The sequence below is a fragment of the Rutidosis leptorrhynchoides genome, chromosome 3 (genome assembly GCF_046630445.1).
Source record: "Rutidosis leptorrhynchoides isolate AG116_Rl617_1_P2 chromosome 3, CSIRO_AGI_Rlap_v1, whole genome shotgun sequence".
NCBI classification, from domain to species: Eukaryota; Viridiplantae; Streptophyta; class Magnoliopsida; order Asterales; family Asteraceae; genus Rutidosis; species Rutidosis leptorrhynchoides.
The window spans coordinates 26665453-26692542 of NC_092335.1; the positions used below are offsets into that span (position 1 = coordinate 26665453).

A 27090-nucleotide genomic window follows, 5' to 3' on the forward strand; every position below is an offset into this window, starting at 1 on the left:
CTTTTGACTTTCCAACTAATCCAATGAGTTCCCATTTTTTACTCTCAATTATATATGTTAGCATTGGCTATTGGTTTTGGAGTGCAGAGAGAATCAAAAGAAAAAAACTAACACGTTTTTGTTTTTGCTTAAAAACCCAAAACCAAACTTGATTTCTTTAAATTTGCTTTTGTAATTCTACACTGTACGGAAGTATTATTACTAATTGTGTTATTAATATAATTTGATTATATTAATACGTTACTTGGGTTTGGACTAGCATCCATTGACGATCGTTTGAAGTGTAGTGTGGATTATCCAAAGAGACGGTCATTATTTTGATCGTGAGTTTCTCTCCATCAATTCATTTCTTCAAGAAAGGTATATCGTTTAACTCACTCTTGTGATTTATATATTTTGACAATTATTAGTGGTGTAATTGGATCTTGGTGGAACCGTCAATCGTGTGCATGTTTTGTAACATAGATTATATTTAATTTTAACTGTCCACTGCGTTATCTGAATCTAAAAGTACACACGATTTTCCATCAGTGGTATCAGAGCCGCTTTTATACCATTTTAATTGTCACGTAATTTTCTCAGATCTAGTTTTGAGATGAATTGATAAAAAGTAAAAATAATTTTTTTTCATAATTTCAACATCTTTGTTTTAAATTAAACCTCATGAGGTACAATTAAGATCTGAAAAATATCATTGTTATAAATTTTGAATTTATTTATTATGGCTTGAATTATTATTGTTTATTTCATTCCATAGTTGTACACATGCATTGTAACCATGGACAAGCCATACGTAGTTTTTAATAATGTAGTTATTAGAATTGTGATTGCACACATAGCCCATAATGCTCCGGCCTATGTATGATTGTTGTGATTGTTGATTACGGAAATATTATGTCATGTTGATTATTTGTATTACTAAGGTCAATTTGAAGCCAAAGTTGTATTATATTTATTTTTCATTTTCATAGTATTGTATTTAAATTTATTTCAATTTGTAAAAGTACTAGTTTAGTTGTATTTTCAAATTTAAATAAATGTAACAAGATGAAGATTGAAGATAAAATACAATATGCTTTTGGCTTAGAAGATGGCGAACGGGTCAAGTTGACAACGATGGCGTTTGTCAAGTTTTCACTTGATTCTTGAATCAAGTGGGAGCTACGATATTACCCTTAGTTTGACCATTGATCCCATGTCGGCTCATGGGATCGAGAATAGGATTTTTGGGCTAGGCTATATGTGTGTGTGATGCGTGGTATGGTTGTGTTTTATTTTTGCAATATACATAATTGTTGATTAGAATATATGCTAAATGTTTTTGATGAAAACATCAAATAAAACCAGAAACAGTTTCAAAGATTAAAATTGATGATTTTAAAAGTTAAACTCTAACGAGTTTAAAGTTAAATGATTTTTGAAACACAAATTATATATGACCAAAATCTTTTAAAATTGTTTTAAAACGATACACGTTTGTGTATTTGTTATTTTTATATATAAAATAAAATAACAAACTAGACGCATAAACACGATCGACATATATACAATTGGTTAAAATGATTTTTAACAAATAGTGTAGCGAATCTTGTGTGCATGTATTATTCGTTAACAAAAACATTTTTAAAATACCCCTCAAATTTACGTCATGCCATCCAATGAGCTTGCAAACACTCCTCATTATTTTTTTATTTTGGTGAGACCTAATTGAATTATAACCACGAGGTGGATTTTCAGTTATGGGTGAGACTAGGCTGAATTTCCACTGTTTTCAAATTGGACGACTTAATCGTATTCACGGTGAGACCTGAGTTCGGGGCAAGAATGGGACAAACATGCCAGTAGATAATAGTGGTTTGTTGAACAACACATATTTCTGGGTCCCATAAAGATCTAAGAGTTGCACTAGTGATGCAATTGGTAACCGCTACCTACCAATAGACTCTATAACTGCTAGCTGATCAACAGATGTAGTTATAGAACCTCTATGTGGATCTTAGGCTTTCGTAAATTAATTGTTTTTTTAAATATATTAAAACTTGGGTAGTTAATTTATTAAAGTACAATATCGAAAATACTAAAATTGAATCTTGTTCTTTTGTAGATGTCAAACAATCAAAATGTAAACCAAAACAACCTCCGTTCTTTATTGGAGAAGGAGAAACTCAATGGTTCAAACTTTCTCAATTGGTACCGCAACCTGAGAATTGTTCTCAAATTTGAAGGAAAGTTGAACAAAATTGAAGAATCCTTACCCGATTCTCCTGCTGAGACATCTACTGCTGCTCAAAAGAATGCTTATCAGAAGTTGTTTGATGAGCAAGAGAAGATAGCTTTAATCATGCTTGCTAGTATGACTTCTGACCTCCAAAAGGAAATGGAAGATCGTACAGCATATGATATGATGACTGAGCTGAAAAATATGTTTCAGAAACATGCTAGTCAAGAGTTATATGAAACTTATAAGCTTCTTCAAACATGTAAAATGGAAGAGGGTCAATCAGTGAGCTCTCATGTCTTGAAAATGAAAAGCTACATTGACCGTTTAGGAAAACTTGGAACTACTTTGCCGCCTAACTTGGCCGTGAACACGGTTTTGGCTTCACTACCAAAATCGTATCACCAATTTGTAATGAATTACAATATGCAAGGTTGGGAGAAATCTCTGGCAGAGTTGCACTTGATGCTTAAAACTGCTGAACAAAATATTCCATCCAAGGTTTCCAATCCAGGTGTCCTTATGATTAGGGAAGGTAGGGTGAAAAAGAATAAGCCGAAAACTTGGAGAAAGGGAAAAGGCAAGTCAATTTCTAAGAAGAAAATTCCACCACCCCCCAAGAAAGAAAACTCAGCTAAAGACGCCGAATGTTTCCACTGTGGAAAGGTTGGCCACTTGAGGAGGAACTGTCCTTCCTACCTATATGAGTTGAGAAAAGGCAAAGCTGGTGAGACCAGCAAATCAGGTATATTTCATATACAGTTATACACTTTTTCTAGTAATTCCTGGATTTTTTATATTGGTTGTGGTACTCACATCTGTAACAATATGCAGGGAATGAGAAGAAGTAAGACACTGAAGAAAGACACACTAGACTTAAGAGTGAGCAATGAGGCTAGAGCTGATGTTAAAGCTATTGGCACCTATGAGCTTACTCTACCTAGTGGTCTTATTGTGTTGTTGGAGCAATGTCATTATGCTCCAAGTATTACGAGCAATGTAATTTCAGTTTCTCTTTTGAAAAATGTTGGTTTTGAACTTACATTTACGCACTTTGGTATTTCAGTTTCTAAGAATAATGTATTTTATTTTAATGCTATTCCATATGATGATATTTTTGAAATTGATATGCATGGTGTGATTACAAATAATAATTATGTATATACCTGTACTGCCAAACGATTCAAGCAAGACTTGAACAAGACCTATCTATGGCATTGTCGTCTTGGTCATATAAATAAACAACGCATTTCAAAACTCCAATCGGATGGCCTTTTGGAATCCACTGGCTTTGAGTCATTTGATTTATGCGAGTCATGTTTATGTGGAAAGATGACAAAGGCTCCTTTCTCCGGTTTAGGTGAGAGAGCTGAAGATCTTTTAGGACTAATACATACTGATGTGTGTGGCCCTTTTAGAACTATGTCTAGAAATGGTGAATCATACTTCGTTACATTTACTGATGATTATAGTAGATATGGTTATGTTTACTTGCTGAAACATAAACATGAAGTTTTTGAAATATTCAAAATCTTTCAAAATGAAGTAGAGAATCAACTTGGAAAGACCATTAAATCCCTTCGCTCTGATCGAGGAGGGGAGTATATGAGTCAAGAGTTTTTGGACCACCTGAAGAATTGTGAAATTGTCTCACAATTCACTCCACCCTACACACCACAACACAATGGTGTGTCTGAGCGGAGGAATCGAACTTTACTTGATATGGTTCGATCTATGATGAGTCTGACTACTCTACCACCGTCTTTTTGGAGATATGCATTAGAGTCTGTTGCACGCATACTCAATATGGTTCCAACCAATAAGGTAGAAAAGACACCATATGAGCTATGGCATGGGAAGACTCCCAAGTTGTCTTATTTGAAAGTCTGGGGTTGTGAAGCGTATGTGAAACATGACACTTCAAACAAATTAGAACCCAGAAGTATCAAATGTCACTTTGTGGGATACCCAAAGGAAACAATGGGTTACTACTTTTACTACCAAGCTGAAAACAAAGTGTTTATTGCTCGGTTTGCAGAATTCTTGGAAAGAGATCTCCTCTTACAAGAAGTTAGTGTGAGTAAAGTAGATCTTGAAGAAATTCAAGAATCACAAGGTAACATACCTTCTGAAGGTACTAGCCATCAACACGTTGAAGCTGAGCACATTGTTGATGAGCCAGAACGTGTTGCACCTATAATTCGTAGATCTAGTAGAACTCCTCATCGACCTGAGAAGTTAAATCTTCTGATTAATTCAGATGAACCTCATCTAGGGGATTATGATGAACCCTCTAGCTATCGTGAAGCCATATCAGGTTTAGAATCTAAAAAATGGCGAGATGCTATGAATACAGAAATGCAGTCCATGAAAGAAAATCAAGTATGGGACTTGATTGATCTTCCACCCAGTTGTAAAACAGTTGGGTGTAAATGGGTCTTTAAGAAGAAGGCTGACATGGACGGTAATGTAAACACTTTTAAGGCTAGGTTGGTGGCAAAAGGTTATACTCAAACTCAAGGAATTGATTATGAGGAAACTTTTTCACCAGTCGCGAGCATTAAATCAATTAGGATACTTATTGTCATAGCTGCTTTTCATGATTATGAGATATGGCAAATGGATGTCAAAACCGCTTTCCTAAATGACTACCTAAGCGAGGACGTATATATGGTTCAGCCGGAAGGGTTTGTGAATCCTAAGTATCCTACTAAAGTATGCAAGCTTCTAAAATCCATTTATGGATTAAAGCAAGCATCCAGGAGCTGGAATCTTAAGTTTGATCAGAAAATCAAAGAGTTTGTTTTTTCTCAAAACCAAGATGAGCCCTGTGTTTACATTAGAGCTAGTGGGAGCAAAGTTGTCTTCTTAATCTTGTATGTTGATGACATACTACTTATTGGAAATGATATTCCAACTTTGCAAGATGTCAAATCTTGGCTTGGAAAATGTTTTGTCATGAAAGATCTTAGAGAAGCTAAGTATATTCTAGGAATTAGGATCTATAGAAATAGATCCAAAAGGCTTATTGGTTTGAGTCAAAGTACATACATTGACAAAATCTTACGAAGATTTAACATGCAAAACTCCAAGCGCGGAGCATTGCCCATGCAAAAGGGCATAACCTTGAGCAAGTCTCAAAGTTCTATCACACCTGATAAGATAAGACGAATGAAATGTGTTCCTTATGCTTCGGCTATAGGATCCATTATGTATGCCATGTTATGTACTAGACCTGATGTCTCGTTAGCCTTGATTTTGACGAGTCGTTATCAACAGAATCCAGGTGAAGAACATTGGATTGCTGTTAAGAGCATTCTTAAGTATTTACGGAGAACTAAAGATATGTTCTTGGTTTACGGTGGTTTGGAAGAAGAGTTGAGTATTAGATGTTATACAGATGCTAGTTTCCAAACTGATCGAGATGATTCTCGATCCCAATCAGGGTATGTCTTTGTCATGAATGGCGGGGCAGTTGATTGGAGAAGCTCAAAGCAGAGCATTGTTGCACAGTCTACAACGGAAGCAGAATACATTGCTGCCTCAGAAGCTGCTCAAGAAGCTGTCTGGATTAAGAAGTTTATTGCTGAACTCGGAGTAGTTCCCAGCATTGAATTCCTTATGAAAATGTACTGTGATAATTCAAGTGCTATTATACTTGCGAAAGAATCACGTGTACGTAAAGGTAGCAGACACATTCTTCAAAAGTTTGACTACATTCAAGAAGTCGTTGAGAGGAATGATATTAGTATTCTTAAGGTTCATACAGATGATAATGTGGTTGACCCGTTCACAAAGCCCATGACACCTAACAAGCATGATGATCATGCTAGTAGTATTGGACTTCGTTATGTTGCTGATCTTTTTAATTTGTAATTTAGTATTTGGATAATTTTTGGAACATTAAATAGTTTTATCATAATGAATTGATATATTGATGGTATGATCATTTTCATTTATATCACTGTGTTCTATATTAGCATGTTTAATCCATGAGTAATTGTTGATTATTCAAAATCTCCATAATCAATCATGTTATGGGAATAACATGAACTAAGATTAATATGAATAGTTGGTTATATTTATTGATGATAAATAGTTAATTTGTAGAGACCAAAATTCATATGTATTCATTGATGATGAATATTGGAATGACCCAACCAAGATGTCACTACATGGATCGTTGTCAGTAGTGAATATTTTAGTGATTATGTCTTTATGTCCTTAGACTTAAGATGCACGCCGGTTTCGATGTGTAGAATATTGTACTTTGATATGGTTAAATGCTGTCCTGAATAAGGCTGTAATAAAGACCATTATTGGGTATAATGTAAAGCTCGTGAGAGACACGTGTATGCAATAAAGGATTTGTTCCTCTAAAATATTTGGAGTTAGATACTTTTGAGCTCCTCGATGAATGAATAAGATATTTGTGTGGCCGCACCCAGATGTAATTAAGATGATACTTAATAAATTTGGTGATCTAATTCAGTTCTAAGATCGAGTAATAAAATTGTTAAACAAATGAGAATGACTGATGATCCATATCTTAAGTTTAAATAAAGTATCTGAAACAAAAGGACGAATGACATTAAACACTTACTATAAGCAGTTATGAGAAACTATCCTCACATGAATTTAGGGACAATGGCGTGTTGCTAGACGCTATCCATTGTTTGTATAGTTACCTGGGTTGTACCATGCACAAGTGGGAGTCTGTAGGATTAATGTGCAATGTACAATATATAACTATATGGCTAAATTTATTTGAGCCTTCGGGGTCACACACATATACGCATAGATGACAAACTAAATATATATATATGATGTATATATATTACTCAAGTAAGGAAACAAATTAAATATTTGTTTTGAATTAATTAGTTAATTGTGTAATTAATTAATTTATTATAAATGTAATTAGTTAGTTGGTGAAATGATGAAAACAAAATGGGGAATACGTTTAATTACTTTACAACCAAAAGTTGGTTTTGGTGGATCTGTACATCATCACAAATAAAGGAAAAGAAAATATTTTCTTTTGACTTTCCAACTAATCCAATGAGTTCCCATTTTTTACTCCCAATTATATATGTTAGCATTGGCTATTGGTTTTGGAGTGCAGAGAGAATCAAAAGAAAGAAAACTAACACTTTTTTGTTTTTGCTTAAAAACCCAAAACCAAACTTGATTTCTTTGAATTTGCTTTTGTAATTCTACACTGTACGGAAGTATTATTACTAATTGTGTTATTAATATAATTTGATTATATTAATACGTTACTTGGGTTTGGACTAGCATCCATTGACGATCGTTTGAAGTGTAGTGTGGACTATTCAAAGAGACGGTCATTATTTTGATCGTGAGTTTCTCTCCATCAATTCATTTCTTCAAGAAAGGTATATCGTTTAACTCACTCTTGTGATTTATATATTTTGACAATTATTAGTAGTGTAATTGGATCTTGGTGGAACCGTCAATCTTGTGCATGTTTTGTAACATAGATTATATTTAATTTTAACTGTACGCTGCGTTATCTGAATCTAAAAGTACACACGATTTTCCATCAAGTTTGTTGTTTGATTTCTTTAGTTGTCTTTGGTTTATTTTGTTGTTGTAATTTTATGTTGGCGATGCTCGATCATAGATAACATCTAGTTTGGACGGTTTTGTTTTCTAATTTCGAGGCTCGTTCCTTGTTTTCTTGGTTTGACAGCTCTTTCATTTTTGATGAAAATGACCGGTTTATAAAGTTTACGTTATTTTTGCTTGAAGGATCATTCGTTATTTTTGCCAAATAAATACTGTAAATTTTAAAGATCATCTACTAATCAGCTGTAAACAATATTGTTAGTAACTTATCTACAACACATGCGTACAAACAAGAATGTTTAAAGTGTGCACACACCAATATCTTTTATGATGTTTTGTTAAAGCTTGGAACTTTATATAAACGGGGTCATGTGTTAGCTTGTGTAACCTATGCACTTCTCATATAAGTTCCAAAATTATAGCATGGCATATACGTTATCTTCCTACTTATGTAGAAGTAAAAGTAATAAACTACAATGTACTACGTAATCATTTATGATTTAAACTTATAATTAGATAAGACTAGTTATCGAACCCTCGCTTCGCGCCGGGGGTTCGGTTTTCAATGTATTTTATTGCGTTTAGTAAAATTATTTTGTGGCTAACGATGATCTCGTTGAAGCGCAACTCGAGTCAAACTAAAAGGTATAACCCGTGAGAGATTTAAATGTTATTTTAAATTAACAATATATGTGCATCTCCGCATTTCGCTATGGAATTGTCGACTTTTAAAAATTTAACGCAAAATCAACGTGTATGAAAAGTACCCCAAATATTTAGCGTTTTTTAAAAAGCGTCCGTTTTGCGTATAGCTAGTGACATTGTGTTCTTAAAATTATTTCGAGTTTAACGATGGTGTCGGAAAAATTTAATTCGTTGCGAGCGAGAAGATATGACCTGTTGAATATTTGGGTGGAGTTTATTTAAGATTTTTTATGAAAATGGTTATTTGACACTTTACCCCCCTGTTTGGGGTCGATTTGAATTTTTCAAAAAAGTGTGGGGGGCGTTGGTAAAATGAAATTTAGTTAAAATAAAAAATAAAAAAGGTGAAAAGTCGAAAATGCCCCTGATTACTATTCATAACTTTTGTCTATTAGTTAATACTAGTTTTTGAACCCTCGCTTCGCGCCGGGGGTTCGATTTTTAATGTATTTTATTGTGTTTAGTTACGTAGTCTGCGAGTGAAAAATCAACATATATGAATAGTACCCTAAATATTTAGCGTTTTTTTAAAAGTGTCCATTTTGCGTATAGTTAGTGACATTGTGTTCATAAAATTATTTCGAGTTTAATGATGGTGTCGGAAAATTTTAACCCGTTGCGAGCGAGAAGATATGACCTGTTGAATATTTGAGTATAGTTTATTTAAGATATTTTATGAAAATTTTGATTTGACGCTTTAACCCCCTGTGTTGGGGGTCGATTTTAATTTTGAACAAAGTGTGAGAGGCTTGTGTGGTGTTACTTGAAAGAAAGAAGGGAAAATGGGGAAAAAGTGTGAGGGGCTTGTGTGGTGTTATTTGAAAGAAAGAAGGGAAAAGGGGGAAAAAGTGAGAAGACGAAAATACCCCTGTTACTATTCATAAGGTTTGTCTAATAGTTAATATGGTAACTAGTTGTTTACCCTCGCTTCGCGCCGGGGGTTCGATTTTCAATGTATTTTATTGCGTTTAGTTTAACGATGATGTCGTTGAAGCACAACTCGAGTCGAACTAAAAGGTATAACATGTCAAAGATTTAAATGTTATTTTAAATTAACAGTATAGGTGTATCTCTGCGGGTGGAGAAAAATATAAAGGAAACCGAAAAAGAAAAAAGAAAAAAAAATTGTTACAACGGGGAGAGAAAAATATAAAGGAAACAATCAGTACTATTCATATTTTTTGTCTAGTAGATATTTGTTGCTGCTAATTATAAAGAAATCGTTGGTACTATTCATATTTTTTGTCTAGTAGATATTTGTTGCGGGTGAAGAAAAATATAAAGGAAACCAAAAAAGAAAAAAAATGGGAAAAAAACTGTTAAAAAAAAATTGCTACAGTACCGTGAATAGTAATGATCACGTGAATAGTACTGTTCGCGTGAATAGTGACCGGTGTACAACCATTGTTGCGCGGTATACAAGTGATTAAAGCGTGCGAATAGTGCTATTCATATTTGTTTTGTCTATTAGTGTATATGTAAATGTAAATATAAACGAAAAATTCTATCTTATTGAAAATATAAAAAGACAAAATTGCTAAAATAGTCCCAGTGGTTTGTAGCAAAATGTTGATTTCGTCTCTATACATTTTTTATGGATTTGGTCCCAGTAGTTTGTCAATATTGCTGATTTAGTCCCTATTTCTGACGACCGTCAAAAAATTCTGTTAACTCCAGTCATAAGCAAGACATGTGAGGGTATTTTTGTCTATTTCTTTCTTTTATTTACAAAATTGTTGAAATCGCCCATGTGATTTGTACCAAAATTACTGAAATCGCCCCTATACTTTATAACAAAATTGCTGTCAAAAATATTGTCTTCCTCACCTTCATCTTTATCCCCTAGAAAAATATGAACAAACCCTAAATAACATCTTCAACCTACTTTATTAGTAACATCTTCGACCTAATTTTATCAAACAATAACATCTTCAACTTAATCACACATCTTCCTTTTTTCTTTTTCTTAATAAACACACCTACTTTATGTTTATAACCCAATTCAAAAGGCACCACATATGAAACCCACCAAATATGAAACACCAAATATACTTCAATTAATCTACTTTATGTTTTACAGAGCATTGAGCATCAACGATTCAAGCTTCATCATCACTCTTAAAATTGAACCATTGATGATGCTTCAAGCTTCATCATCATCTATATATTTCATTTAAAAAAACACCTGTCACCATCATCTTTATACTTCATCATCATCATTTTAATTTTTTATTTTAATAGAGAAACAATAGTCATTCCAGGTCTAGAAGTTGTCTCCTTCAGATATGCAAGCGGAGTACGAATCGGAGTATGAAACCCAAATTCAGATTCGTTTTTTTCATAAATTTTTTGCATATATGAAATTATATTTATTAACTGGTTTGAATAATATGAATATGAATAGATTTTGAAGAAATCGATGTGAATTTTGAGTATAATTTAGAGTTTATAGTTTGTAGGTTTATTGATTTCATTGTTTTATTAAAATGGATTTAGGGTTTGTTCATATTTTTTTGGGATAAAAAATGAAGGTGAGTAAGACAACATTTTTGGGGATAAAGATTTCAACAACTTTTTTACAAAGCACGGGGACCATTTTAGCAATTTTGGTACAAACCACGATTTCAACAATTTTGTAAATAAAGAAAAGAAATAGACGAAAATACCCTCACATGTCTGGCACATGACTGGAGTTAATGGAATTTTTTGGCGGCCGTCAGAAATAGGGACCAAATAAGAAACATTGACTGACCACTGGGACGAAATCCATCAGAAAAAACATATGGACGAAACCAGCATTTTGCTACAAATAAAAAACACACATAACTTGTTGCTTGACAAACCTTCAAGCTTAAATTTAATTTGATTGCAATGGTAGACCACTAAATGCTGAAACATTCTTGATTGCTTCCCCTTCCATCTCAACAAGTCGTTTGCAAAACGTCTCGACATCACAAGCATCTTCTTCCAGCGATAACCTCATCTCCTTCCACTGGTATTCACGAGACCCATCGTCCATCACGGGTCCCACAACCTTCCCTAGCAAGTCGACCCCTTTCCGATCTATAGAAAGCACCCGTGCATCCTTCACATACACAAGATATCAAAAGTCACATAAATTAACATGTGACCACAAAGGGAAATGCTACATGTATGTACATATATATATTCATACCTTCACATTCTTATTCAAGTATGCAGCACAAATAATCATCAGGGCTCGACGTCTTGCTTCATTTTGATTAATCCCATCAATCAAGCTTGCAGAATAAATTGCTACACAAACAAATACCAAAAAGAAAGAAATAGTAAAATTGTGGACTAATATTTTTTTGGCTAAAGTGTGGACTAATTAATATTTGATGAAGACATCATAAATGCACATGTAAAATTGCAAACATTATGCACATGTAAAAATACATACACAAAGGGTCAGCCTTTGATTCTTCCATATCTTTCAAATCCACTTCATGACTGCTTCCCTTGCTTTCAATGTAACTGATTGAACTGCATAATAGACATTTTGCTCAAACAAAAAGCTCGCATTCATTAGATACTTGATAACGATGAGAATTCCAAGTACTTCCACTCTTCCATCAAACGAAATACAACAAGTGCACCATTCGGGGGCTAAACATAAATGGTTCGTGGACCGAAGAACCAACCGTAGTCAAAGATACGATCCTCGAACACTTCAAGAATATCTTCGGGTCCAAAAACAGTAGCAGACCTGCGCTATTGGGCTATGCCGACCCTGATGGCCTGTTTTTACCAGGTTAATAGTCGACGAAGCTGATGGGCTAGAAGTAGGGGTGGTCAGTATTTGGTTTGAAACCGTTTAACTCGAAAACCAAACCGAAAAAAACCGAAACCGAATTTGAAAAACGGTTTTCGGATCGAGTAAAACCGAAACCGAATTTGAATTCGGTTTTCGGTTTTGAAAATTTTGAATTCAGTTAAACCGAATTCAAAATTTTTACTGTAATATATAATTTGTATGTTTATGTTTTAATGTCATTATATTTTGGGATCCAATCATCTAAAGAGGTTTTCACCCATATGACGATTGGGTGGCCTACATTATATTTATATTACTCAAATTATTATGTTCATTTCTTAATAACGGAAGCAGTAAACGTCACAAGTAAGCTGTAAATATTGATAAATCATTGAATTCTTGATTATTTAATAGTACGTCATTGTTTTAGGTTGTAAATAACTAAGACATCAATAACGCCACAACTAAACTACCACGATTTTGAATTTTTTCATGATTTTCGGTTTTAACCGAAACCGAACCGAATTCGAATTCGGTTCGGTTTTCATTTTGAATTCAGTTTTCGGTTCGGTTTTGATATGGGACTCGGGTTGAAAAGGTTAAAGGAAGTTGGATTATGTTTGATAGTATTAGTTTTATTTATTTACTTTATCTCGTTTCATTATTTAAATTTATTTGTTTCCAAATAGAAGTTAGAGTCAAAAGTTGTAGGCTAAGAGTCTACGTAGCTAGGGGGGATCTTTTCTAAATAATATTAAGTTTCATTATTTTAACGATTGTATCGTTCCAGAATCAATATTCTCGTTATTATTTGCGTGAATATATGTTCGATTGAAGCACGTTGTTGTTTTAATTGTTTGTTGCGAAGAGCGTTTGTCTTCCAACGGATCCTTTGATCCTTATCATTTGGTATTCAGAGCAATCGATCCACCCTATCATCATTCCAATTAGTTGGGTCTCTCCCACGTTTGGATCTTGATAGTTTATCTCATATCTTAATTCCGATTAGTTGGGTCTCTCCCACGTTTGGGTTTTGATATTCTATCTCAAAAAAAAAAAAACAAAAAAAAAAAAATTCACGCCGAAATCACTGTTCGTTGCCAGAAAAACGCGTCAGAACACTATAATCATCGCCAGTAAACGCGTCAGATTTACTGTTCATCGTCGTAATTACTGTTCATCGCAAAAGTTTTTTTCTTTCTTTTCTTGTTTCAATGGCCGACGATAAGGGCAATCAAAATCACGATCTCGATATCGCTCTTAAAAGACTCATGAACACGCTAGATATAGTTAATAAATCCAACGAGCGTGCAAAACAGCGATGGCTTGAAGAAGAAACCCGAAGAGCTACTTATGATGTACGACCTTGGAACGAATCACATCAATACTACCAATATGAATTATCTCAATACCACCAATGCCCCATTTACTATGAACCACAATCCTACCATCAACCCTACTATCCACCACTGCCTTACTATCATCCTTACTATCAACCACAACTCTACCAGCAGAGTCAACCTGTTAAGGAGAATCTCGATACGGACGAGTTCTTTGACTCGATGAAAAGTTTAATAACGAGGTTGAAAAAATCAGAATCAGCACGTATGAAGAATCGTGACAAAATAGTTGAAGAGAGTCAACTTGAGGTAGAAAATAATAAAATAGCCGAAGAGAGTCAGGTTGAAGAAGAAAATGTGTCCTTGAATCCTGAAAAAGAAATTATTTTAGAAGGGATGCAGAATGATATAGTTGTTGTTCGTGTTGAAGAAGGTAAAGAATCTGAAACACAAGATTTTGACTTGTTAGGTTCTGGTTTAAAAGAAGAGAATTTATCACTTTCTAACGTAGTCGCGAGTTCTAAAGGTATCCTTGATAAAGGTGAAGTTGTAGCGGTTTCAAAAGATTATGGAGGAAATAATATATCTTATGTTTATTTGAATAACTCCATAGATGCGAGCAAGATGATTAATAAAAGATATTTGTTCGTGTTTAAACCGGACATTGAGAACTCGAGGTCGAGTTCTTTTCAAGAAGGGGATAAGGGTCTAAGGGTTTTAGAGTATAAGAATTTTGCAAGAGGTCGTCGCAAATTAATTTGGAATGATAACGATGAGTTTGTCATTGATGTGTTTGTCTTTGATCCGGGCATATCATTTTATTTGAGTTTCATTCTTCACCGAGTTGTCATTGACTGGTTTATCTTTGATCCGGGTATACCGTCTTATTTGAGTTGGAACTCGAGGACGAGTTCTTTTCAAGTGGGGAAGACTGATATGGGACTCGGGTTGAAAAGGTTAAAGGAAGTTGGATTATGTTCGATAGTATTAGTTTTATTTATTTACTTTATCTCGTTTCATTATTTAAATTTATTTGTTTCCAAATAGAAGTTAGAGTCAAAAGTTGTAGGTTAAGAGTCTACGTAGCTAGGGGGATCTTTTCTAAATAATATTAAGTTTCATTATTTTAACGATTGTATCGTTCCAGAATCAATATTCTCGTTATTATTTGCGTGAATATATGTTCGATTGAAGCACGTTGTTGTTTTAATTGTTTGTTGCGAAGAGCGTTTGTCTTCCAAAGGATCCTTTGATCCTTATCAGGTTTTCGATTTTCCCAAAAAAAAATTCAAAACCGAAAACACCGAACAAACCGAAAACCAAACCGATGAACACCCCCAGCTAGAAGACCCATTCTCTGAAAATGAAGTTTGGAATGCAGTGAAGGATTGTGGTAGCTCAAAGGACCCGAGGCCCGATGGTTTTAATTTGGGTTTTTTAAAGAAGTTTTGGACATTATTAAGGGTGACCTATTCATTGCAATCAACTCTTTTTGAGAAACGGGGTCTATTTCTAATGGTTGTAATGCATCTTTAATTACCCTTATTCCAAAAAAACGGGAACCCGTAAATCTACATGGCTTTCGTCCGATTGTCTCATTGGAAGTTATTACAAGATTATTGCAAAGCTTCTTTCTAATCATCTACGCAAAGTTATTCTGAATCTTGTGGGGTATGAGCAAAGTGCATTTATCAAAGGTCGTAATATTTTGGATGGAGCTTTGATTGCAAACGAAACCCTTGATTACCTTAAGCATGAAAACTCTAAAAGCTTGGTTTTTAAGGTAGACTTCGAGAAAGCATTTGATTATCTTAGTTGGGAGTTCTTATTGGAAATCACGGGTATCATGGGTTCGGGGTTAAATGCAGAAATTGGATTTTCTCATGTCCCAAGTCGGCTTCTATTTCGATACTGGTCAATGGTTCACCGACAAATGAGTTCAAACTTGAACGTGGTGTGAGGCAAGGAGATCCGCTTTCGCCTTTCCTCTTTATCCTTGCGGCCGAAGGGCTTAATGTATTAACTAAATTGGCCGTAAAAAGTAACTTCTTTTAAGGGGTTCTTATTGGCAAGGACAAAGTTCCTATCTCGCACCATCAATATGCGGACGACACAATCTTTTTCGGTTCATGGAGTGAGTCTAATATTAGAAGCTTAATGACACTTCTTAAATGTTTTGAACTTACATCGGGACTTAAGGTTAATTACCATGAAAGTAATCTATTCGGGGTTGGAGTGGAGTAACTTCTTGTTGAGAATATGACTAAAACCTTTAGTTGTAATGTTGGTACATTTCCTTTCATTTATTTGGGACTTCCTGTGAGTGGTAAAATGAATAAGGAGGCTAGTTGGGATCCGGTGTTAAATAAATTCGAGAAAAGACTTTCGGATTGGAAAGCGCGTTCGGTGTCATTTGGTGGGCGTTTGACCCTTATCAAGTCGGTGTTAAATAGTCTTCCGTTGTACTACTTCTCGCTCTTCCGTGCTCCGCCATGTGTAATAAAAAATCTCGAGTGTGTAAGGCGTAATTTCTTTTGGGGCGGGTCGGGTAAAAAATCAAAAATTTTATGTGTTAAATGGTAGGAAATACTTCTTCCATTCGAGGACGGGGGGTTAAATTGGGGTCTCTAAAAAGCAAAAACCTTGCTTTGATCGGCAAGTGGTGGTAGAGGTTTAAAACCGAACCCACTTCCTTGTGGGTCAAAGTTATCTCGAGTATTTATGGTGCAAACAGTGGCCTTACCACCATTAACCATGTGCGTTTTGGAACATATAACTCTGTTTGGTCGAATATTGTTAAAACAGGTAAGTTTATCGCTTGATATTCCCTTCCAAAGTTACTTTGTTAAAGAAATCGGTGATGGTGGTTCTACAAGTTTTTTGAATGAAGTTTGGCTTGGAAATGAACCTTAGAAAGATAAATTCAAACGACTTGCGGTACTAGAAAATGATGCAGCAGCAACAGTAATGGATCGAGTTTCTTGGAATGGTTCAAAAAACATCGGTGTATGGAGTTGGGTACGTAACCCGACGGGTCGAACATCCAGCGAGCTAGATCAACTTACCAGCCTTCTCGAAGCATTACCTATCAATCATGATGTGCCGGCCGGTTGGCGTTGGTCCGCAAACTCAAATGGTAACTTTACAACAAGCAGGTTAACGGATTTGATAAATGAGAAGATTCTAAAGGTAGGAACAAACTCTTTCAAAACGTTAAGGAATAAGTTGGTGCCTAAGAAAGTGGAGGTCTTCATGTGGAGAGCGAGAAAGAGGAGATTACCGTTATTAACGGAACTAGACAAGAGGGGTGTTGATACACACTCGGTTCGGTGCCCGTTATGTGATGGGAGTATTGAAACTATAGATCACACCTTAATACTATGTCCACAAACATACAACATTTGGCGTAAAGTGTTTGATTGGTGGGGGCGTAGCGGATTTACATTTGTTAGTTTAGGTGATCTTGTTAATGATAATTGGACTCAAGCTTCGACGGATTTGGGCAAAATTATTTGGCAAACGCTTATTTGGTCGTGTTGTTACTTCAGTTGGAAAAACCGTAATCAAAAGGTCTTCAAAGGTAAAAGTTGGAATGTACCGGTCGCCATTAATGAGATTCAAGTTTGTAGCTTCGAATGGGTCGCAAAGAGATGCAAATCGAAGACCATTGATTGGCATAATTGGATTCATAACCCAAAAATGTTTATCGTGTAGTCGTGTGAGTTAGTTATAGTCTTATAGACTAGATACCATGAGTTAGTTATACTCTTGTTGTGATGCAACCTTTGCATCGTCTCGAGTATATAGCTAGTAGCTAGTCTATGTTTCTAGTCCATTTGTGGTGTTGTATTGTGTGAGGGATACTAACTATCTCTGTAATTATTATTGGTTAATAAAAATTCTGCTTTTCGGAAAAAAGAAATGATAAAACAAGCATCATGGAAATCAAATATACATGCTCAAATAAAGCAGTTTTAGCTTTGTCAATGAAAGTTGTTTAAGGATTCTTACCTTGGACTGAACTTATAAACCATGTATTGTTGATCTTCCTTCAATAGGTCTACAAGATTTTCCGCACGAGATGTAGATGCGAAATCAGATGAACGTAAGATACCGGAAACAGCATAACTAAATTTCTTTATCGCATCGCCTTCTGATATTATCATCTCTCGAAGGCTCTCTGCAGCTGACTTAAGCTGATAGAATTTTCATACTTAACAATTAATGAGCATATAACAAGATATTAACATTAAATTAATTAAAGAAATTACAATAATATGTTAACAGAAATATGACCGTCCTAAGGAGTAACATAACTCCTATAAGAAATAAACATATGCAATATCACCAACAGTTTGGCCATCACGAAGGTAAACATTTGGATGTTAGTATGTTACGTTGTTATACCAACATAGAACCATAATTTTATCAAAGTATAGAATGGCTATAGACGCATGAAAAAATGACTAATAGACTATTTATATTCAGCTTCTAGAACTGTACCTTTGTATCGCCAAGCGGCACAACTTCACCAACTAGAGCAACTCGATTAGGAGGCTGTATTAACAAGAAATTTTTGGTGTTATCACAAGTTTATCAAGATAGATATAGTATAGTTTTCAGCATTCACATTTATATATTAAATTACAAGCAGTGTTTTCTTAGGAAGCACATAGATAAAGATATGAGGAAAGTTAAGTAGCTAACCTTCTTTAGAGATTGAAGCAAACTTGCAAGGGAGCCTGGTAAGGTACTTGTGACCGCAAATGAACCTCGCTCATCGATAAGCGTATTCTATATAACCAAATATACAAATCAGAACAGCAGCAGAGAGGAAAATGAGTATTGCGCACGTATAATGGTGTGTCATTTAAACCATATACCTATACCATAAATTTTAAAAGAAAAGTGTAAACAAGGTTACCAACCTATGCTAGTCATCTTGTATTATAGTTTTAATCATACCGACAATGTGCATATAAGTGGGTTGAAAAATATATCCCCGTTACACAAACGAAGAGTAAATAGATTTAAATAAAACTCACTATAAATCTTGATTCTTTGTTTAACTCGGGTGACATTATTTGCGCTTTTTTTTTTCACTCAAAAGGCAAATGAAACTGATCATGAAAGCTTAAATTCATCCCATACAATTACCACTAGAACTCAGGTGACACAATTGTTGACTATTACAAGCATCATTGAACCATAAAGGAAAACACGATAACACCCAATACAAGTTCTACAGTTGAACATATTAGTTATAACCATACCACATTATGCAAATCATCTTCAGGTACCCAAATGTAAGGCCTCCCTCTCTTCACAAAGTACTTAACTTTTGAACTGTATATCTCTTCTTTACTGCAAAACAAAACACAGACACATTACTTAACAAGCAAATTTAGGAACTATTATTCAATTGAAGCAAGCAATACAAGATCGGTACCTTCCTTTAGCATCTGCCTTGACTGTATTCAGGGTACCTTGCCAATTGGATGCCAATATGGTCTGTAATTATATATTATATAATGATTACTAAAAAACAAAATAATATGTGTGGTGTAGACTGTAGAGTGAAATAATTATGTATACCTTGCATTTTTCGGCGACTGTTAAGACAGTATTTTTTCTACCTTTAATCATTTGTAAAAACGAGTGATGCACACCAACTGTTTGATGTAATTACTCAAAGAAAGCAAGATATGAGCCAGCACTGATATAGCCTCAAGGATGTATATCTAGTAAATCAAGGTTTACTTTTGTGATGTGCGCCTGAGAGAAAGAGAAGGGGTTCAGGGTTTTAGAAGAAGCCAAATACAGGCCGTCGGCGACGGAAAGTTTTATTACGATCAAAACTTTTTTTTTTTTTGTATTTTTATTTATATTTTATATTTATATTTATATTTATATTTATATTAGGTGACACCCTACTCTTTGATCCCTATCATAAGTTTAAAGTTATGCCGCAGGACTTATATTTACATATTAACTAATAGACAAAAGTTATAAATAATATCGGGGTCATTTTCAACTTTTCACCATTTTTTTTTTAACTTACTTTCATTTTACCAACAAAGGCCCCCACATTTTTTTGAAAAATTCAAATCGACCCCCCAAACGGGGTAAAGTGTCAAATAACCATTTTCATAAAAAATCTTAAATAAACTCCACCCAAATATTCAACGGGTCATATCTCCTCGCTCGCAGCGAGTTAAATTTTTCCGACACCATCATTAAACTCGAAATAATTTTAGGAACACAATGTCACTAGCTATACGCAAAACGGACGCTTTTTAAAAAACGCTAAATATTTGGGATACTTTTCATACACGTTGATTTTGCGTTAAATTTTTAAAAATCGACAATTCCAAAGCAAAACGCGGAGATGCACATATATTGTTAATTTAAAATAACATTTAAATCTCTCACAGATTATACCTTTTAGTTCGACTCGAGTTGCGCTTCAATGACATCATCGTTAGCCACAAAATAATTTTACTAAACGCAATAAAATACATTAAAAATTGAACCCCCGGCACTAAGCGAGGGTTAAATAACTAGTTATTATTATTATTATAAGTATAATTAAGGGAAAAATAGGTAATTTGGTGTAGATGATCAAAAAGTAGTGTGTAAAAATCATCTCTCAAAATTTACTTTTGTTAAAAGTCAAATAAATTATTTTATGAGTAGAAAATACATGTGTTTTATATTGAAATTACACCGATCATCCTCTCACAATTTTTAAATAGCACGACGTTAGTCCTTTTGCTCTAACTCCGTTAAACTACACAACTAAGTGGATGCACATGCAAGTCACGTAAGGGTACTTTGGTCTTTTTAATTATATATATATATTCAAATATAAATTTCATGAAAGTGAAAGCTACTGTTTAATTAGGACCCATATGACCATATGTAATAAGAATCACTTTAAAGGGTAAAAAATTTGGCTGTTTTTGTCTTCTTTTAAAACCATCTTTTTAAGTATTTATATTAAACATTGAGAGTGTAAAACAAAAGGTACAGTTGGCTTGCTGGCTAACTCTCCGAGTTACAAACTGATTTGTCAAATGTTCGAGCCCCAGGTCATTCTTTACCCTTTTTTTTTCTTCTTTTTTACTTTTTTACCCATTGTTCACTCATTTTATTAAATTCTCCATAATGCACCCCTTAACATTTTATTTTTTAATCCAGTCCTCTCACTCTCATTCTATTATTTTTAAATTCTTTTTTCAATTTAACTTTTCTTATAATTTGTACATGACTTCATTTATTTTTTCTTTATCATTTTTTTAAATATTTTTTAAAAATCGTTTACTTTACTTTCTATTTCTTTTCTACTCTCATACTTCACTACTACCATACTTTACTACTCCAATAACAAAAATATTCAAATTATGTTGATATTAAATATTTTACTTATTTATTTGAAAGTTATTAACGTTTAAGTATTTAACCTAATAGATAGGTTGTGTACAACGAAATTCATTTTTCAATTTAACTTTTCATATTATTTGTACATGACTTCATTTATTCTTTCTTTACCACTTTTTTAATATTTTTTTAAAATCTTTTACTTTACCTCCTCTTTTTTTTTACAATATTCTTTTCTACTCCCACACTTTACTACTCCAATAACAAGACTATTCAAATTATGTTGATTTTAACTATTTTAACTATTTATTTAAAACATACTTTCTCTTTAATTTTTTATTGTTATTAACGTTTAAGTATTTAATTTTAAAGATAGTTTATGTACAACGAAAAACTGACTAATTATGTTATATATATATAAAAAAAATAAGGGGTTCGCCGCCGCAATGCGCGGCTAACTTGAAAAACTTGTTTCCATAAAAAAGAGATAATAAATAGATTCAGTTTTTTCCTAAATCATCATTTTAACCCAAACAATAACGACTGAAAACTTGTAACCAACTAAACAATTAGCGATAAGTCGATAACCCTAAAATTGAGAAGCTACAATCGTGAATATGTATTACGAAGATGATGTAGAAGATCGGGTAGAACAAGCTGCATACGGTAAAACGCATAACATACAATTATGAATATGTATTGTAGACGTTGAATTAAGGATCTTAGGTCGCTTGCCAACAATACTAGAGGCGAAATACACTAGAATTGGGTTAAACCGAGATGTGGGTCGTATTGGGATCGATTAGATCAAACCTAGAGTGAAAACTAGATTAGGTCGATGCCTAAACGAAGTATTTCGGTGGTATAAGGTGTTAGGGTTCTTTGGAGACGAAAACCAGTCGACTAGGGTGATTGGAATGTGTAACCCTACAAAGGAGACACAAACTCGTATATATAGTATATCTCAGACACACTCGGTCGAGTGTGTCTCTCAGTCGGTCGACTGGGTAACACAGTCGGTCGAGTGTGTGGACACGCTCGGTCGACTGTGTGTGCAGTTTAACTTATTGATTGTTTAACTAATTAAGCACGCACAAACACAAACGGAATCAATAGTCATAAGTCATAGTTATTACATAACCAAATGTATTAAATAATGATATAAACTACGTCTGGGGATTCATGCACCAACATGTATTGAGATAATGTATTATACTTGATGATGTTTGGTTTATATGCTTATTATATCAATTGTGTTATAGCGTGAAGTAAAAGGATTTTGTTTCTATTTTCAAAATAATGATATAAACTACGTCTGGGGATTCATGCACCAACATGTATTGAGATAATGTATTCTACTTGATGATGTTTGGTTTATATGCTTACTAGATTTATGAGTATGTGCGTTGCACGGGGACTCATCCGCAAACATGATTGGTTTTAAACTTATATATGAAATAACGATATTATAGGAATAGTGTCAAAAGTACTTTTATGATTGAATTAGTAAAATATGTTTTTTTTTAACAACACACATTAGTATCAAACAAACTTGAAAATTACAATGGTATATCAATTAATGAAATGATACATATCACAAATATTATGTTGGGTGAACTATAGATATCAGACTCACGGCCATGTCCTTTCCCTCTCCAAATCCATCCTTAAGTTGCAATTCACGCATTACTTAAAAGTCATAAGCAGCAACAACAGAATACGAATACACTAATAACAGAACGCATATAATTCATAGTAAAAAAGTATCACTATATATGTCCATATTTTTGACAAAAAGTCTTCTCAAACAACTAATTTTCATTTATTGCAAGTTGCATAAAGTCGACTGATAATACTTCAACTAAAAGTAAGAGATTATTTAGGTGTTTAATTGTTACCTATCAATCTATCATCATATGCCACTGCAAGAATTACATACATTTTTTTTAATAAAATTTCAGGTCAATTACTCATTCCTCTCTAACCATTACAAGTATTGATTACAAATATTTATTACAAACGGTTCATATATGAAAATCAGTGGTATAACAATTACCAAAATGATAAAGATAGTATCACAAGTATAATTAAATTTGAAAATGTATGTATATGGTGTATGATCCCGTGCATTGAAGCCGTTATATTTCGGGTGTTGTATCTCGTTCAGTTTTCGCAATTTGACGGATCGTGTTGTCATTATAGCATATGCTATTGCAACAATCTGAAAAGGAACAAAGGATTCGAATGATACCTGTGTTCCTAAGATTCAAATCAAATACTTTAGTACTACTTGTAGATTAACATTACCTCTGTAAAAAGAGAGACTACCATTTCCGAGAAATGCAGCTACACTCTGCAACCTTAAAATTCAATAACAGTATATAAACTCCTACTTAAACATTAAAATTAAATAATAATATATAAACTCCTTTTATAACACAAAAAAGTAATTACCTTAGGAACACATAGACAAATTAGGTTAAGGCACCTTCTAGGATTTTGGAATGGTTACAGAAGCTATTGTATGCTATCAACGTGCTCTTCAATTTAAACTACGTAAAAATCTATTGATATATTAGTAGTTTTATTGTAATAATATATACTTACTTTTTGTTAGGAATTCTTAAATTTGGGCAAAAAGAGGTAGGGTCAATCTAAACCGAGACCGTATGCAAAAACTTATACCAAAGTTTTTCATTTTGACCCATTACACCCGACTCGCTTGACTTGCCATATCCCACATCTAAGAGAGTAACATGTATCATATTGAATGTAAGATTACCTCCAGCATGATCGAGACATCAAGTAGGTGGTGTTTAATATTGGTAAGATTACAAAAATTCGACTGCAATATCATAATGAACAACCAGCAACAATAGTGTAATCTTTCACTCGTACTACAATTGACTTGCTTCAATCATAAGCCGCTTTGATCCATTACCAGCCATCCCGACCATCTTTCCACTTTTACATGTAATATGTATATGTTTTATCATGTACAAACACAATATGATACATCCTACATATAAGAAAAAGAACTGTATATTACCTTTATCAACCAAGCTTAAATCAGGAGAAAGACCCGGTCCTGTTACATGCAACAAAATATCCTTTGAGCTGTTATACACTAAAGTCACATTTTTATGATAAAATATCTATAAATAACTTTATATTTTGGAAGCATAAACGGATAATGGATTTGCAGTGGAGGCATAAAACAGACCAAGCCCTCAAGAGAGCTGCATTCGAAATTCAAATTTACATCAGAAAATCCATTTGTGAACGCTATAGTTTTTTAGAAAAAATCAAAACCCGACAACAATTTATTAAGTGTGACATCAAACCGGAACGCTATAATTTTTAAGACAAAATCAAAACCCGTTCCTTGATATGTAACAATGAATAGATGATAAAAATAAGCGTTCCTGAATAACTTCACACTAAGGAGCGTATACCCATTGACTCCACGCCAAGGTTGTAAAAGGCGCGAGTCGGGAACGCATCGGTCATGCCTAAAAAACGACGCGTCGGACGCAACGGGGACGCAACGTTGACGCAACGTTGACTAACGTTGACTTTTAAAATATTTGTATTAAATATATATTTATATATAATATTACGGAGTATATAGATTGAATCTTAAAATATAAACTATATTTACAATAAACATGAACAATTAGCAATTATTAACAATATTACCAAAAAAAAAAATGACCGACTTTGACTGACGTTGACCGACTTTGACCGACTTTGACCGACTTTTTACCGTTGACCGACTTTTTAGCAACGACGCATTGGCCATGCCTAAAAAACGACGCGTCGGCCGACGCATCGGCCAAGTCGGCCGACTTTTACAACACTGCTCCACGCCATTCACCGAAGGATGATAAATATTCCAGAATAATTCAATCAAAACCCCTAGCGTACTAAATTGCTGATAACAAAAATAACTACACCAACGTGTATATTCCACCTTATTTAGGGCAAGCAAATCTTTCAAGCATGAAAGGTAATAACATTTGTTAACATATAAAGAAATTGATGTAAATTTTTTTATATTTGACCAAATGTATGATAAATTATTTCTTTCATATAAATCTCATAAAAAACAATCATATATTCCTCCACATTAAGTAAGAACCAACCATGTATATATCTAAATAAGTGGAAATTGAATACATACCTTGAAATAAGATGAAATAGAAGAAGGGCTGAGTCAAGTTTAGGCTGACGTAAGAGGATCATTTTGTTTGACCTTTTCGATATGAACATTCATGGTTTGAGGTACAGTCTGCATGCGTTATCTACCTCTGGCAGTGACATGTGAAGCATTTTGCGTGTCAGAAGCAACTGATATTAACACTAAATCAATATTCGGAACTAAAAAAACGCTAATGTTGTAATATAAATGAGCCACAAAAAGCAAATTATAATCATGTAAACATATCTCAATCTCACCTTCAGAAGTTAACATGTCACTCTCATTGTTAAGCGCAACCTTAATATTTTGTGAACCCACAACTCCTGTCGTTGCTATACTATTTTGTGGGTTAATATGTTGTAATATAAACGATCCTGTAACATGCCATATCTTAATATTTTGGGTACACAATGAATTGCAGCAGGCTGCAAAGAACATACTGTCTGTGTTGCTACAGGATTAGCAGCTACAACTACACAATTCAATAAATCATAGTACAAATAGGATACAAACAACTAAAACACGTTAAAAATAAATAGCTACCAATATTATTACCTATTTAGACACATGTAGTAAAGCCAGCCCATTTTCCCACCTCCGGGTAACATAGATCAAGAAATCATTTTTTCCACTGTCCACACCACTTACCCAAAGCAGCAAACACATGACATTGGGTATATCTGCATAAAATTGGCATCAAATTAGACAGCCCCCACAATGCTCACGTAGCCTATATGATATATATATTAAAATACTATACTATAAGAGATTTTCCACACTTATAATCACCTGCTCACTGCATATATTTTAACCATGTACTAACCTTATGGATGAATGATGATGTATCCAAACCAACTTCTTTATCTTCTAATTCATAGTCATAATTTATGTTATATCTACAGCTCTACACTGTTAATTTCATATATTTAATCATCAAAGTATATTTAAAACTCTGACGTATGAAAAATCCAAGTTAGCAGATTAATTGTATCAAAATGATGTTTTGTTGAAGAAAGGAAAACTTACATTTTCCATCATCACCTTCTTTGCCAGAACCATCACTACCACCAGGTATACACATGAAAAATCGAGAAAAAATATATAGTTTCATGAATCAGGCAACTAATTTATCCCCATCGAAAGGCAAAATAACGGAGGTGTGTAGAAGTCGTTCTTTGCCTGCAAAACTCATCGTTAACTGGAGAAGATGCAAGAATGAAAATTTCAGGAGGAAAAATGGAGCAATTAAAGGAAGATCTCTTATGAATCACTAATTTAAATTATAGATTATAAAGACACCAATTGATTCACCTCCATATTGAAAAAAGAAATTGAATCACCATAAGTGGAAGATACCAATTGATTCACCCCCAATATGAAAAAGAAATTGAATTATCATAATAAAGGAACCCTAACAAAGGAATCGGATTTTGAAAGATGAAGGTGTATGTGAGTAAGATTTTGGTTGAATTGCTTGAGGTGCGTATATGTTTTTGGGAAGAAACCCTAACAAAGGAGCCTGCAGCAGCGCGTTTTGCTTTTGTCGATTTAAGATGCCAGGTGGATATTATGTAGATTAACTAGTGGCCAATGCCCGTGCGTTGCACGTAGACGTTAGTTTGTGTTATAGGTCGGTTGAGATTTGCATTTCAAGTTCAGACGGTTCTATTCATTTTTTTGTGATAAGTGGATACGTTTGGGGATATAATACATTTATTTTATTTCCAACGGATGGGTTAGAACGTCACTATGCTAAAAAGATACAAATATTCGAAACACTTAAACAAATAGTATTATGCATGGTATTTTTTTTTTAAATGCTACATTGTCACCATCATGAAAGTTGGACATTTCTAAACACCATAAAGATGAGCAG

At 33.9% G+C, this 27090-nt stretch overlaps 1 protein-coding gene and 2 long non-coding RNA genes across 4 annotated transcripts; all 3 read right to left on the reverse strand.

The window, feature by feature from the left end:
- Positions 1-11327: 11327 nt before the first annotated feature.
- LOC139899794 (uncharacterized) lies at positions 11328-19485 on the reverse strand. The gene is made up of 11 exons (XM_071882630.1): positions 19229-19485; positions 19083-19144; positions 18907-18997; positions 18341-18427; positions 18137-18190; positions 17645-17829; positions 16276-16411; positions 13645-13814; positions 11940-12022; positions 11691-11791; positions 11328-11600 (listed from the first exon to the last, which is right to left on the reverse strand). Exons 1-11 carry the CDS (start codon positions 19277-19279, stop codon positions 11373-11375), a joined length of 1248 nt encoding a protein of 415 aa, XP_071738731.1. The 5' UTR covers positions 19280-19485; the 3' UTR covers positions 11328-11372.
- A 3494-nt stretch (positions 19486-22979) lies between these two features.
- LOC139895874 (uncharacterized) lies at positions 22980-23976 on the reverse strand. The gene is made up of 4 exons (XR_011776062.1): positions 23796-23976; positions 23468-23577; positions 23321-23373; positions 22980-23234 (listed from the first exon to the last, which is right to left on the reverse strand). It is a non-coding gene; the product is annotated as an uncharacterized lncRNA (long non-coding RNA).
- Positions 23977-25197: 1221 nt separating this feature from the next.
- On the reverse strand, positions 25198-26747 carry LOC139895875 (uncharacterized). Of its 2 annotated transcripts, XR_011776064.1 has the most exons (6): positions 26526-26747; positions 26241-26393; positions 26038-26123; positions 25770-25894; positions 25472-25588; positions 25198-25363 (listed from the first exon to the last, which is right to left on the reverse strand). It is a non-coding gene; the product is annotated as an uncharacterized lncRNA (long non-coding RNA). The 2 variants fall into 2 exon arrangements; XR_011776063.1 differs by having other exon boundaries at positions 26038-26393.
- Between the last annotated feature and the right edge of the window lie 343 nt (positions 26748-27090).

What these genes read in the sequence shown, in the direction of transcription:
- LOC139899794 (XM_071882630.1), bottom strand. Translation starts at nt 19,279, where the DNA reads ATGATTAAAGGTAGAAAAAATACTGTCTTAACAGTCGCCGAAAAATGC. An exon ending in CACTTGCCGATCAAAGCAAG is followed by an intron (nt 13,815 to 16,275) that starts GTTTTTGCTTTT and finishes TCTCCTTAACAG; the next exon opens with GTTGACTCTGCTGGTAGAGT. An exon ending in ATCAAAGGCTGACCCTTTGT is followed by an intron (nt 11,792 to 11,939) that starts GTATGTATTTTT and finishes TTGTTTGTGTAG; the next exon opens with CAATTTATTCTGCAAGCTTG.